General features: G+C 47.1%; 3 protein-coding genes across 3 annotated transcripts in view; all 3 read left to right on the plus strand.

Annotated features, from left to right (window-relative positions):
* The window catches only part of LOC131271470 (adenylosuccinate lyase), a 331885-nt gene that overhangs the window by 227963 nt on the left and 88959 nt on the right, over positions 1-14963 (plus strand). The window lies entirely within an intron of this gene.
* The window catches only part of LOC131271467 (choline O-acetyltransferase), a 31102-nt gene continuing 16797 nt past the window's right edge, over positions 659-14963 (plus strand). The window contains exon 1 of the mRNA XM_058272908.1: positions 659-718. The gene's annotated coding sequence lies outside the window, so the exon portion shown is untranslated. The remainder of the gene's footprint in view (positions 719-14963) is intronic.
* LOC131271463 (vesicular acetylcholine transporter) lies at positions 12996-14756 on the plus strand. The gene has a single exon (XM_058272904.1). It carries the CDS (start codon positions 12996-12998, stop codon positions 14754-14756), a length of 1761 nt encoding a protein of 586 aa, XP_058128887.1.

Here is a 14963-nt window from a genome sequence, read left to right on the forward strand (position 1 = left end):
TTATATTTTATTCCTTTCGGTGACTTATTTGGCCAGTGGAAAAACAGATTGAAATACCTTTCGTGAACATGCATGCTTTGAACTGTTGTTTTCCCTTGTGACCCATTTTATGTAATACTCATTTTCCTAATTCTTCCACCACACCAAACCCTCGTTTCCGGTGCAGGAATAGCAGTGTGCGCGGCGTTCCCTGGGGGAGCAGAATTGGAAAACCCCGCGCTAAGCTCGAGCAGCCGGTCGGGAAGAGAACGGGAGCCGAATATTGATCGCGCAACTAATTCACGAGGATCACACGGCCGAAAAGCGGGGAGGGGGTGTGCGTGGGTGCGTGATCGTGCGTGCGCGTGTGTTGGTGTAGAGGGAAATTTTAAAAGCAAATTCCAGCGGTGTGAAGTGATTTCGTAGCGAAAGCCAAACGAAAGTGAAAGCCTTTACAGGTGTGTTGTTAGCACATTCGCAAAAAAAGGAAGAAAGAAGGCACCTCTGCCACACGCATCCACCCACCCTTCCTTTCACCCCGACACACCCGGCACCACCCCAGTGACAGTGGCGGCTTCCGGTGAAAACACTAGCGCCGCCGCTTCGGGTGAATCGAACGCGCTGCTCTCGAAACTCGGCAGCTCGCTGTTCGGGGCCACCGGGTCACCCCAGAAGGTGGTCACCAACATCCGTGGATTCCTCTCGAACCGGCTGAACAGCGTTTCCATCCCCGACACAGGTAGGTGTGCGACGTTTTCCCCCCCACCCAGACCACCACCCAGTCCTTGGCCATCCAATCAAACGAACCATCCCAGAGGGCTGAGACTTGCTAGCCGATAGCCACCTTCCCATTCCTTTTAAGTAGTGTTCGGGCAGGATAACAGCATAAAATCAAATAACACCAGTGATCCTTAGAATCGTCTTCGTTCTTATGTTTTTTACTTTCATTTCTTCAGTTACTGTTTCCGTTTATTTCAAACATCATCACTCAAAGGACGACTAACGAATCATACGGGACACCAAATCCCTCCAGACCGAACGCGCTCATCCTCTTCGTTTGTGAAACTGACCACAAAGGCGTGCTATTAAATGGGAGACAATGTGAAACAATTACATAATTTGATTACGGTTGAACTCCGACCCTTTCGTGCCGAGAAGCGTTTTGAAGTGGAACGCTAAAACACGAGGAATTCTTAATAAAATTGCCGTCCTCTGTCTCGTTCTGTCTTTTCGCGGTACGGACGGAGAAGAAAATTGCTTTTAATTCCATTAAACCATCGCCAAGGAGTGCTCCTTCTCCTGAGTCTTTCTATTTACGTTTTTACTAAAAGGGGTTTTTCTAACGAAGGAATTTATTGGAACAATGGACGCTGGAAACAGTTTATCTCGTTCACTTTGAGAAAATAATTTTCCGCGAATGGGGGATGGTAAAATTAAATCATTTAATAACGTGCCTAATTGTGCCTGTTCCAAAATCGGGAAAATCGACGAAAATTTCGGTCACAACCTTTTGATCATGGAAAATGATAAACTTTGCCCGGATCCGTTTAACTTTTCCTGCCGTACCAAATGGACCATGTTCGCAAAAGCAAAATGGCGGCCACATACTTCGTGCTCCGCATTTTCCGGCACGGGCCACCAGGTTTTTCCGGTCATAGCACCAAAAAGCTCTCGTTCTCATTCTCATTGTGGAAAGCTCTCGCTGGTTTGCACCTGTAGTGGTTGTGCCTACTCCTACGCGGGTCCTGCCGAAAGGTATGTTCTTAACTGGGAAGAGCCAGAGAGAAAGAGAGAAAGCGAGATCCTGAGCGAGCAGAATTCCTTCTATATGTGTGTGTGTGTGTGTGTGCATGTTGGTGGAGGTGTTTCGCCACCGAAAGCCGTTCACCACAATCACGTTCCGTTTTGGACACGAGGGGGAATAAAAGGGATGAAATGTGGAAATTTACACCTGCCCTTTTCACAGGATGAAAATTCTCCCTTAAACACCTAGCGAACCTTTCGTTGCACGAAAAATGGATGAGAATTTCACCGCGTGCGAGTTCTGAATGAGGCAGAAACTCGGAAACGATTACGTAACGAAACCATTTTCCAAAATTATAATGGTATATTGTTCGAGCTTTCTTTCAGAGTGGTTACTAATTTCATAGAAAGTTTTTGAAATATATTACAATAGCACATTTTCATACATAAATTCCGTGAAATTGAAAATAATTAAATGCTACGAACTAGGATGAATGAATGGATAAAATAGTTCATAAATCATTCATATAATAAGTGTATAAGCTAAGTCTCCAAGACAAACACAAAGGCATATCTAGACACTAGTAAAACATTCAGTACGACATACTTCATACAATTCAATAAAACTTATGTATTCGATTGAAACCCAAGCAGAAACCCTAAAATATAACTAATCTAATATAACATATTTAAAAAAAAACTAACTTCCATAAACTACATCTGTCTCCAAACATAAATTGAAAAGATTAAACCTATGGCAGCACGGTTGTAACAGCTCTTAGTTGTGCAACAAGTTATCGAAAGCATTGAACGAATCACCTCTTTATCTCCTGTCTCAAAACTAATTCGCGCAGACGATCAAAATTTTCGTACTGTTTTAACCTAAAACCAAAGAAAAAAAGGGGCCTTTCCATTTGGTGTTTGGCGTAAAATGATTCTCCAAACAACACGCCACTTGTAACGGATTAAAGAAGTAAAACACATCAAATAAAACTACTTCAACGAAACAAACCAGACGACACGAAATTGCCTTTCGTTCCTTTCGTTCCCCCGGCGCGGGATAACGCGGCGTTGAAAATTGGAAAACCCAACGTAACCACATTCCCTAAGCTGGCGGGATCAAAGTTCGTGTAGCGGCATCATCTGGCGGTACGAGAAACTTTGGCCATGCTGGAAAAGCTGGAAACTCGGGCAGAGTTTTCCCCGGTGTGACAATGATTAGGGACAATCGCCTGTTGGTCCTCGGATGGCGTTGGCTTAAATTGGGCATCGTTCGAGAGCTGGCTTGGAAAATTCTGTGTGAAGGTGGGGAGAGTGTATAAAATCCCTCCCCTCCTCTCCCATTCCTTCCTCTTTCAGATCATTCCCTACATTTTATCGGTGTTGTTATTTTAAATCCCTACTAAAGGACGAAAAAAGTCCATACTCACCCTCGGTTCGAAAACTCATTTTCCGTGCCGGAGATGAGCCAGGCCAGTGGGGTGAAGGTTCGAAAAATGCGCCTACCAAAAGACGCCGAAACGTTGCCAGGGGCTCGACACTTAACTGCACCCATCCCAACAATCTTCTGGGTGGTGGGGAGGTGTGCGATACGATATTTCATCATTATAATTCCTTTATTATACTTTGTTTTGACATCACAATTCGTCTTGCGTTTATCACACCCACAGCGAGACAGTCGAGGTCGCTTTTCCACAAGCCCGGTTGTAGGTTCATGAAGGCCGGGAATAGAGACACAACAGACAACCCGAAAGCGAAATGAAAGCAATCAAGGAAGGCTGGGCAAAGGTCTACTGCGATGTCAACGAAAACCTTCGCCGAGCTCCCATTGGTATCGTTACGGAAAGCGGCTGAGGATTTTCCCCCGCAAAACAGGCAACCGAGCAAGATGGATGCTGGCTTACGCTTCCCATCCGCTTTTGGGGTGCACTTATGATTGTATCAACCGGATGTCTTATCTAAACAACTAGGGTTGTTTTACAAGTTTGTCCAACTGCTTCCATCCTCACGGTGTGTGTGTGTGTGTTTCGCTTGGTTTGTCTGCGGTTTTCTACCGTGGCTGGGAAGCGTGGAAAGCGTACCAGATGACACCCGCTCGATAATGGAGCGGAGGAAAAATCATCTCGATAGCGCACGGGGAGCAAAACGATCGTTTCGGGGAAAATGGATTTAGCTCTAAGAGCATCCTCGGTTTGATGTTGCAGCATCGAGCCTTCCCAGCAGCAGTAGCCTGTCGTCGTGTGCCACGGAAAATGGCAATAAAAATCATAATTCACTCCACCTCTCCGCTAGCGGTTCGGGTGACAATGGAGGCGATAATGGATAAGGATACGCCGGGATGCGACAAAATTGACAGGGATGGTCCACCTTTTCGTAACACTGGACGAGTGTAACGTGGTGTGTAAAATTATTCACGCTATCGTGCTACGTTTTCTGCCTTGCGAAAACGGGAGGAAAAAACCTTGTGAAAATGTATCTCCAGTGTGGGCATGGGAAAAGGCTAAATGAATGCGATTGTATTACTGGCACCGGACACCGAAGGCCAGCAGGGCACTCCATTTATTTTACCGGAGTGAAATAAAAGTCCGGAAAAACAGTGAATGAAATTTTAAATTGTATTTCAGAGAGGTTCCCTGCAGCAGTTCCATCGTTAGCGTCTTATTTACGCTTCAAATACTAATGACGCAATACTTCATCCGCGAATATGTTTAATGAAAAATGAAATGACCCTCGAGGCCGTGTTAGAGCAGCATCATTAAAATTTGAATCTGATTAACATTGTCCTTTAAGCCCTTTCTTTTTTACATCGAGAACAGTTTCTTTATAACGTAGAGAATATAGGAGAATTTGTTAAAATCATTCTTAAAAAAGTATTTGAGATGAAAATCTAACCAGCTCTCAATTAAATATTCTGCAAAAAGTCAATCTGATCGTTTTTCAACGAAAACAACATTTCGTCAATTTTTCAAAGCATACCCTTAACCGCGCCACTTCAAGCACCTGACCTCCCGGCACTCACCATTTCCCAGGAGCTGTTTGTCGCTGTCCAACCTAATGTAACACGGTTGCTTGAAAATTTCCCTGGCAATAGAACTGACGGGAATACACACAAAAAAGTGGAAAATTAGAAACGAACCCCATCGCGTTCCGTTCGCTCACGCCCGTGTGCGATTCCCGTCTTCGGGCCAGGTTTTTCCGGCGGACATAATCGGGCCCGTTCCAGGGGTTCTCTGTCTGCTACATTTTCACTCCCGCAAAACATCACCGGTACCATTCCGTCTGCCTGAGTGAGTGCGCCGTGTCAGTCACAATTGCAGATGGAAATTGTATTACAGTTTTATACATTCCGTGCGCACTTGAATTGGAAAACGTACCCCCGGGGGGATTATGCTGTACGGCCGTTGATCGAGGACCCGAAAGTGTGTGTGTGTAAGAGGGAGAGATATGCAGAGGGAAAAAGAGAGATGGATAGCAAAAAGGGAGAGTGAGTGAGAAAATAAAGCAACAAACCCCCGACCACGACGACAAACGAGCTACCAACAACGAGGGTTGATTTTTCCGTTTGGTGGAAAAATCTTCATTCCCTCCGGACAAGGATCCTCCGGCTCTCCTGTCCTTCCAACCACTCCTACGCACTCCCATGTTCCCCCAGCGTTCATCTTTTACCCTCCGCTCGAGGGTAGCACATCCATCGCTGGGCCCTTTTCGGCGGCTTATTTTCCCCGTATTTACCTTATGTTTTGCTCATAAAATATTCACACGAATGTTGTTAAATAATTCACAACCATAACTTCCCCTTACCTTCGGTGGAGGAAGGAAAAAAGTTCTTAGCAAACTCGAAGCCAACCGGGGTGCAAGGGGGTAATTCGAAGGGAAAAGAACCCTCCGGCGGGACGCTTGTGCCGGAGGTTGGATTTTCCTTTCGTGTGTCCTGCTTGCTTTTCTTCGGACTGCTTCCCGCGAAATCATTCACCAACAACCTGGGCTGCCTGTTCCTTCGGTTCTCCGTTCTTCGAATGAGGTTAGCAATCGATTTTTCTTACACGTCGGTTCTCTTTCCATGTGGAAAATGTGCCCAACACCGGGAGCCTTCAAACCGGTTTCCTTCTCGAGCTGGTCGTGTATGTTTGGTGGGCGGTCGTGACGAGGACTCGTTTAGTGATTTTTCGTTCAAATTCAATTTCAAAAAACGAGCACGTTAAATGATCACATCCAATATCTGGTCCGTGAGTGCGGAAAGTGGAAAGTGCAAAGTAGATTCCCACTTGACAGAGATTTGTTACCTCGGGAGATGTTTCCAAGAATTTTTCTAGTTTAAAGTGGGTAAGCAAATTCTAAAAGCCCCTGGATAGAATGGCACAGAACAACTATGATTATGGCGGCTAAAAAGTTTTTCCGAATCGGCAAACAAAATGCTCAAACTTTTTCCACACTCATTCGAGGTAATTTGTGAGTCCTTAGTTGCGAAACCTTTCCTTTCCTTCGCCTCCTTCGGCGACTATTGACGACTCATTCTGAACTGCACTTAACCTCACTCATGCGTTCGACTAATGACGTCCGACGGTGCACCGCCGGCGTCATCGTTTTTCCTCACTCATACGCCCATTAGGCACTCGAGTGTGTGGAGCAGTGAAATTATTCCTTTCGTATTTCACGAGAAAAAAAAAACCGACGCACAAGTGGTGCGCTTGTGAAAACAGAAAACCGAGGGTTTTACTGACGTTCCGTGTGGTTAGTTTTTCGTTTCGGGCCTTTGCTTAATGACGTCCCGGCACGCAACACACAAGAAAGTACTCATTTATGCCCGCGCCCTTCGACCGAGCGATAGAAAAACGGGTGGTGGAAAACACCGAAGAAAAACTGCTGACTACCACCGGTTCGGCCCACGACGGGGCGGTTGGTTGGTGTTCTTTTACACGATAGCAGCGAGTCTTTCAGGCAGTAGTCGGACCGGTGCACGGCCCGGGAATGAGTCCTTTCACCGGAGACCGAATTATCCTGGGCGTAGCGGGAAAGGAAACAAAAAAAGATTTACGAGGTCACTGCGGCTCGGTAGTGCCTGCACGCCGGAGGGTATTTTCTTGGGGTTCCACAGTTTTTCTGCACGTCTAGCACACACCTTGTTGGCACGGGCGTGGTACCGGGAAGGGAATGGCATGGTAGGAAAAATCGATTTTTCTATCAGTATACACTCTCACCAGGCTCAGGTTCGGTTTGCTCACTGCCATTACATTAAGAAAATTGTTATTCGTGGCAGAATTCGAGCTAAGGAAGAAAGTATCGGCCAGTTTATTACATGCTGCACTATCATTCGTTGCATTTTATTACCCTAAGGCTGCGCTTGTCGATGAGGTATGTTTCTTCAACCACTGTGATCAATTTTTCAAAAGCATCTTGACTTTTACGACGAAGGTCGGATAACAAAACTACCATTTTGAAGGAGGGCTCCTTCAAGATTAATACCTTTTTGGAAAATACGGAAACCAGTACCAAATGCTTGCCACTTGCCTATTACACTTTAAACGACTGTACTTCCCCGTGGGCTCAGTGTTTTGGTTTAAATAATAATAATGATTCATTTGAACATTAATTTCGGATTCGATGATGGTTGTCTCTTATAAACCTTTTGGTAGAAGATTCATTCACATGAATCATTACCCCAAGGCTTTCCAAATTCCCAAACCAACACAACTTGCTAATCTTTGAAGACTTGAATATCAAAACATTAATATTTGGAAACTTTAATGAATATTGATGAAACTTTAATGAACTTTCATGACTCTTTTATTTACATGGGTCCACCAACCAAAACAAATGAATGTTTTATAAGTAATCTCCATGAATCTCGATTCAAAGAGTAATTGATGACCAGGAATATAAATTACCACTCTACTGGAAATCAATGAATTTAAACATATTTTTGTATGAGTGTTTTTATTTTGCCTGGCAATCTATTATAAATTATTGGAAGGGTTTAATGGTAACTCTACTAAAAATTAGAGAAAAGAATTTTCAATTTGAGAAAAGAACTTTAACCAAGGATCAATCTATACTTAAATTGAATTCAGGTACTCTTGCCAGGGAATTCTTAAAGTTGCCACACGCCGGCAACACAGCACGCTGTCCCTTTTTTGTGTGGAACGTAGCAAAGCGTTGCCGTACCACCTCATTATCCTAATTGGGTCCAGCGTTACCGCCTCCTTCGGGGCACGGAGAACGCGTAGCTGCGTATCGATCCGTCCGCCGTTGGTTCTCGCCCAGGAATCTCTGGTAGTTTATCGGAGTGCTGGCGCACCTTTCCAATCTCCCGTGTTGTACCATTCGCATACAGTGCGTCGCGTTTCGAATACCGGAGGGTCACGTCCTACTGCCGACTGTCTATTTTCAATTGGATTAAACCACCACCCGAAACTCGACCTGCGACGGGGCGTACGACAACGACCGGTTACCAACGGCCTCCCGCTCCAGCCAGCGTGGATTTAATTCTGAGCAAATATTTTCACTAGAATCACTCCACTTGAGCCTTCCGTGCGCCCTGCGTGCGTTCCAGGGATGTCGCCGGGGGTTGTCAGTTTTGTTTGTCAACCGTCGTCAACGCGCTCATGCTTCATGCTCGTCGTCATAGCTGTCGTCCATATCGGAGGCTGGTCCGGAAGCAACGGGAGCAATACGAGAGCACAATAAAACATTTCAAGTACCATCCATCCTCCAAGTCTCTTCAAGCCGTACGGCGGAGTAGACTGCAACGAAGGTGCGTCACAGATCAAAGACTAGACCATCCCCTGCGGGAGAACTGGAGCTTGTTGGTAACCGGCCACCAGACGCACTTAAACCTTACCCCCTTTTTTCTCGCAGAAGGTCTGATGAATGACTCGCTCGACCGTGTTGGGATTACAGCATTAAAAATAAAAAGGCAGGTTGTTGAAATTGAACTCCTGAACTGGTAGTTGAGCAGCTCATCGGGGGAGGGTTTTAGTACCGGGACAACACTGAAGTTCACCCAGTATTGAACGGTGTTTTGAAGGGATGTAACTAGAGTCGCGCAAAAAAGGGAAGGATTACAATAGACGCCTATAATACGCCACTTGTAGCAATTGTTCAACAGTTCCTAATGACCTTACGGGGTCTGACGACTTAGTCACGTATCAGGTTTGGCGAGGTGACGAAAAAATTTGCGAACCACAGGAACAGCTAGGGACTAGGGCTAGGATACCCTACAACCATGAGCTGATTAGTGACCGGTTCAGGTTGCTTTCCAATATGTCAGTTCCTTCAGTTCCGGTTGTTCTTTATTTCTTTGGACTAAATAATTACTGCCCGTTGTAAGGAACATTCATTTTTCTTTTCTCGGTTCGGTATTAGGTGCGGAAATTTCCAATTAATCACACCACCCACACTTCTCACTTCCCAGCGTTCGGAGTCTCGTGTTTGCACAATGTTACACGTAAGGAAACATGAACCTTGCGTCCTTTTGCCGCGAGCCCTGCCGTAATCCGACCGCAAACTGTCCAATCGGAACCGTTTTGCTGCGGTAGCCACTAATTCCTCGATCGATATCGATCCGAACACCAGCCAAGGACAAGACCGAAATGGTCAGGATTAGCTGTCGGTTCGCCTTGTCCGACCGTTTATTAGCGCATCCAGCAACGGTCGCCCAAAACGTGTTGCCAATGATGGTTACATGGCAAATGATTTAATGAGCTTCCCTTCGAACAATCGCCCAGTGCGATCGGGACGAGGGTTTTCTTCGCGAGGAAAAACGGCTCGCTCGATAAAGATATTAGGGGAGGATACACGGATGGGTAGCGTTTCTGGTCCGATGGTGCTGGAGATACCAGCCGTCACCCTCCGGTTCGTGCGGTTTGTTGCGATAGGAGGGTTGATATTCTGAGTTTATTATTAGTCACATACACAGGGGTCTATGAATAAAACATCCCACATTCCACATTCTTCGCATTTCGTGGCAGATACCTAATGCAAGGACGGCTTCGGGGTTTCGGAACCGACGTGACACTGGTTCCTTAGGAAACATGCCAAGAATTTGACCCAGATTGATTGCCAGCTATCCTTGGCAGCATCGTAAATTGGAAGAGAGTAGATGCTCACCCCGTTTGGTACGTTGGACAATTTTATCCGTTCTATTTATGGCAGAATTCTCATTCAGTTTTTATTTTTAAATGCGCCAAGCCTCCTGGGATGTTTAAATTCACAGTTTTTTAAAGGAATTACAGCGAACCGGTTTTTGCAAAACTTATCTGAATGGAGTGGTTATTTATTTATTTATGCTTTTTGGCGAGACGGCGTAGGACCAGATGTTGAAAATTCCCCAAAGTGTTGCGCGCGCGACAAGGTTTTCGTTTTTATCTGCCCCTTGACGGTCTGATCCCGGGCACAAAGCTGCCATCATCCCTTAACGACCGTAGAACGCGGGTGGAAAACGTGCACAAAACCGACCTGCCGGCAAGAAAACCCGGTAAACAGTGGCAGGAGATGATGCCGGTACTGTAAGCTGGTTGCCTTTCGCAAATACGCACCGGTTTCGGGCACTTGTCCCAACGGGGAATTGAGCGAAACGGAAGCGAACACAATAGGGGTGGAAAATGTGCGGATAGGTACACACCAACACGCACACCGAGTAAGGCATAAAGTCATTATGTGTGTTTTGTCAATAGAGGAAACAGGTCGTCCTTCGTTGTACTTTGTTACTTCTTCCCCGGACAGAAGACGCAGGAAGCTGCCGGAAATAGATGTGCTACCCTCCTCCCACTGCTAACGTTTGCCTTTTTCCCCCAGCAATAACATACAAAAAAAAAAGAAACCGGATGAAGTTGTCCCTGCCGAGCCATTTTCCCCCATCATTTTCCAACCCCCGGAGCAGAAGGAAGCGACACAACAGCAACAAAAAAATCACACAAAAGCCAACCCGGAAACAATGATAGGCTTTGCTTGCATTACATTACGCTGACGCTGACGGCCGGTTGCGGAGTCGATCGAATCGGGTTTCCATTTCTGTTTCTTTCCTTCCTTCCTGGGCGGCCTCTTTTTCTCGTCTCCACGCCATCCAATCACCCCGATTTGCAAACGATAATGAATAATGAGGGGAAATTTCAAATTAGATTCCGTGATTGAGACGACGTTTGATGGTAATCAATTATTTGGCACAACATACACACAACTCGGGAGGAAAACCCACCACGAAGTCGTCTGCCTCCTAACGAAGCTAATCGTGTCCCGGGTTTGGTGGTTGGCTCGGGTTAGGGAGAAGGGTTCTCGAAACGACCGGTTGATTGGCGAAGGACACGGCGTGAGTCCTTGACCACGAGATGGTCCGGCGATCGAACGGAACGATTCGAGAAGGCTCAATTAGGGTAACTCGTTCTCTAGGCTTGCGTTTGGACCGCAAGGTTCGATCTTTATTTTGATGATGGGTTTATTTTTGTGCCCTTCGAAGGGAGGAAAAGCCACGCGTTAGAAGATCTTTTCCAAAATCTTGGCAGCATTTTAACAACTTCTTTAGTGCTCTGTCTTTAATTGTTTCAGTTTGTCGCCGAATTGTTACATTCTATAAACTTGTCTGTTAAAAAGATGAGGTGCATTTATTAATTCAAAAACAGAGTGTCAAATGGACCAGCTTACTTTTCTGTTAATTGGTAGATTGGATTGCCCTGAAAAGTGTCTAAAATATACTCATTTTAATTTCCCTTAATTAAATCTCCAACCTTAGATGCTCCTTTCCAGGTGTTTTCTGTTACAGTTTATATGTTTCATAAACTTTTCATTTTATCATCACGCTCATGTTTATTGTTTCTGATGCGTTTCCATGTTTCCGGTTTTGTATGTGCTTGGTCCCGATCTTAATTTACATGCGCTTTACCATCGGCAGCATATCGATTCGATCGATTGAGGTTACGCGGTCGATGACGCGAACCGATCAAAGATCCAACGGTTTTGGGGCTTTGAATGGGAGGGAAGTGGGCTGGAGGGAGGAAGTAACGCCACACGCGCGCGCTCTAATGGGATGATTGACGAATCATTACCATCGCTTACTAGAAACCAACAACATTAAACCCAAAAGCCCCCCATTTTCTCATTACACGAGTTCTCAGCCCAAAGCTGACCGTCAACCGGGGAAACCCCGGTCATGAACTCGGGACTCGATCGAACGCTGAGCTAGAAGTAATTTCATTAGCGTCGATCCATTAGCGAGAGATAGAGTCGTGGAAAAACGGAAATCCATAACCAATATCGAACTCGCAGACTGAGTGCAGCAATGGCTGATTTGGGCTAGGGGCATGTGGAACAGGGCAGGCTGGGGATCTAGACTTCCGCAAGACTTCCTCTTCGCATGGCGCATCCTTGAGAAGCACAGAAACAACATTCCGGTCGAATACCTCAACGCGGTACACAGCACAATATAAACAGATGGCGTCAACTACGCGGGCAGGAAAAATCTCTGTGAGACCGGACGGAAACGAGTAATGACGAATTACAGCACCACACAAACGCACTAGAATAAATGGCCGCCGAACGGCCTTCAGGAGGCCAACACAAAACCGATCAATGTCTCATTGCGTTGTTTACATTGATTCTTTGACGATTTAAATCCTAAACTCGGGTTTGAACAAGCATTCGTGTACTTGATTCGTTTCCAAAGCGTATAGTTATATTTTCAAACGAAGGCGACTTTTACTGCTTTCTTCTTTTCTTTTATTTACGAGGTTTACGTTTTTCTACGTTGTTTTGTTTGTGGTATCCAATTTCCCGCTGCACACCTCCAACACCGCCACACCGATTAACTCCCGTCCAACAAGCAAACAACCAAACACGAGCAGAATCCCCCAACAAAACAAACCGACTAAAATATTGTTTCTGTGTTCTCAAGGTTGCCGCCATCTTGGACGCCACCGGTCGTAAACGTCATCGATCCTGTCGTGTAGGCCCCCCTTGTTGTGTCCATAGCCTTCCCGGTGTGTCAGGCTTGTGTCTGTCCGTGTGCGTATGAGTTTCTGTAAGCAAAACGATTCCATCGATCTGACCTGATCGGGATCTAGTGCACACACGACATGCCTATCGCCTGCACCTGAATGCAGCAATGCCCCACAGTGTTTAGAGAAGAATTGCCACCGAAAGGAAGGAAGGTCACCACAGCGACCACAGCCTAGTAAAGCAGGGCATAAAAGGCATCAAACATAGACACACTCACACACAAAGACTCAACGCAGTCATCGAAGTGTCGATCTTGTGAAGAGCGCTAGAAATCGACGCAATACAAGATGGCGCCACTACCCGTGATCAACCTCGAGCCAAGCGAGGTGAAGGAGATCTTCTGGACGAAGGTGAAGGAACCGCAGTCACAGCGAAAACTGATCCTGGTGATCGTCTCCATCGCGCTCCTGCTAGACAACATGCTGTACATGGTGATCGTGCCGATCATTCCGGATTACCTACGATACATAGGCACCTGGGGTCCGGAGGAGCCGTACAACACTAGCGCACCAACGACAGTCTTCACACCACACACACACGCCCATCACGGCCAGGATACGGCCACCGGTATCCTGTTCGCGTCGAAGGCGATCGTGCAGCTGATGGTGAACCCGTTCTCAGGTGCGCTGATCGATCGAATCGGCTATGATCTCCCGATGATGGTTGGACTGATCATCATGTTCCTTTCGACCATGGTGTTCGCGTGCGGTCGAAGCTACAGCATGCTCTTCTTCGCCCGATCTCTGCAGGGTGTCGGATCAGCATTCGCCGATACTTCCGGGCTGGCTATGATCGCTGATCGTTTCACCGAGGAAGCGGAGCGTACCAAGGCACTCGGCATTGCGTTGGCGTTTATCAGCTTCGGCTGCCTGGTGGCGCCACCGTTCGGCGGGGCGCTGTACCAGTTCGCCGGCAAGGAGGTCCCGTTCGTTATCCTGGCATTGATTTCCCTTATGGACGGTTTCATGTTGCTACTGGTGATGAAACCGATCAAGGAAACGTTGGCCGAACGGCATGAAGTGAAACCACCGTCCGTTCCCATCTGGCGCCTGCTCATGGATCCGTACATCGCTGTGTGCGCTGGTGCGCTGATGATGTCCAACGTCGCACTGGCGTTCCTTGAACCGACGATCTCACTCTGGATGGAGGACAACCTCACTACCGACAACTGGAAGATCGGTATGGTGTGGTTACCGGCGTTCTTCCCACACGTTCTCGGTGTCGTCATCACGGTCAAGATGGCCCGCCAGTACCCGGAGAAGCAGTGGGTGATGGCGGCCGGTGGACTTGCCCTCGAAGGTCTCTGCTGCTTCATCATCCCCTTCAGCTCGTCCTACATCATGCTCATGATCCCTATCTGCGGCATTTGCTTCGGCATTGCGCTGATCGACACCGCGCTTCTACCAACGCTCGGTTACCTGGTGGACATCCGGTACGTGTCTGTGTATGGTAGTATTTACGCCATCGCCGACATCTCCTACTCGATGGCATATGCCGTTGGGCCGATCATTGCCGGAGGCGTCGTCGAGGCGATTGGGTTCACCGCACTCAACTTCCTGATCGCCTTCTCGAACCTGCTGTACGCGCCGGTGTTATACTACTTGCGCAACATCTACGACTTCAAGCACTTCGAGAACGAGGCCAACATTTTGATGGGTGATCCACCGACGAAAGAGTATCAGACGTACACCATGCACGACCAGCAGGTCGTCGGCGAGGAGTACAAGAACCACCTAGAGTATGGCCGCCAGACCGACGAGGGTAGCTATCAGCAGGAAACCAACATCGATCAAGGCTACTCGCAGAATGGCAGCTATCAGCAGCAACAGGGTGGATATCAAAACTATCAACCTGGATATCAGGAACAGGGTGGTGGTGCCTATCAGCAGCAGCAACAGCAGCAACAAGGGCCACGACATCTTCCTCAGCAACCTCCACCGGTGGCTAATCCATTCCGCCACGGAGAGTCGTCGGGGCAGCAACAGCAGCAGCAACAGCCTGCGCCATCGCAGCCAAGGATCTCGAATCCTTTCCGACAAGGCTTTTAAGTCAATCACTGCGATGAACCATATCTTAGTGTATTGCATACGGTATGTGGCTGAAGCGAGCTGTCACTAGAGTGTCCTCCAGGCGGAGAACCTTGGCAGCTCGCTTGTTGTTGTGTTTTGCTTCGGTGACGGAGATCGTGCTAGTGGGTAAGGTAAGATAAGCTAAGTAAGTGTCGTGGACACTATCAACTGTCCACCTTCCGGGAC

Source organism: Anopheles coustani, chromosome 3, assembly GCF_943734705.1.
Source record: "Anopheles coustani chromosome 3, idAnoCousDA_361_x.2, whole genome shotgun sequence".
NCBI classification, from domain to species: Eukaryota; Metazoa; Arthropoda; class Insecta; order Diptera; family Culicidae; genus Anopheles; species Anopheles coustani.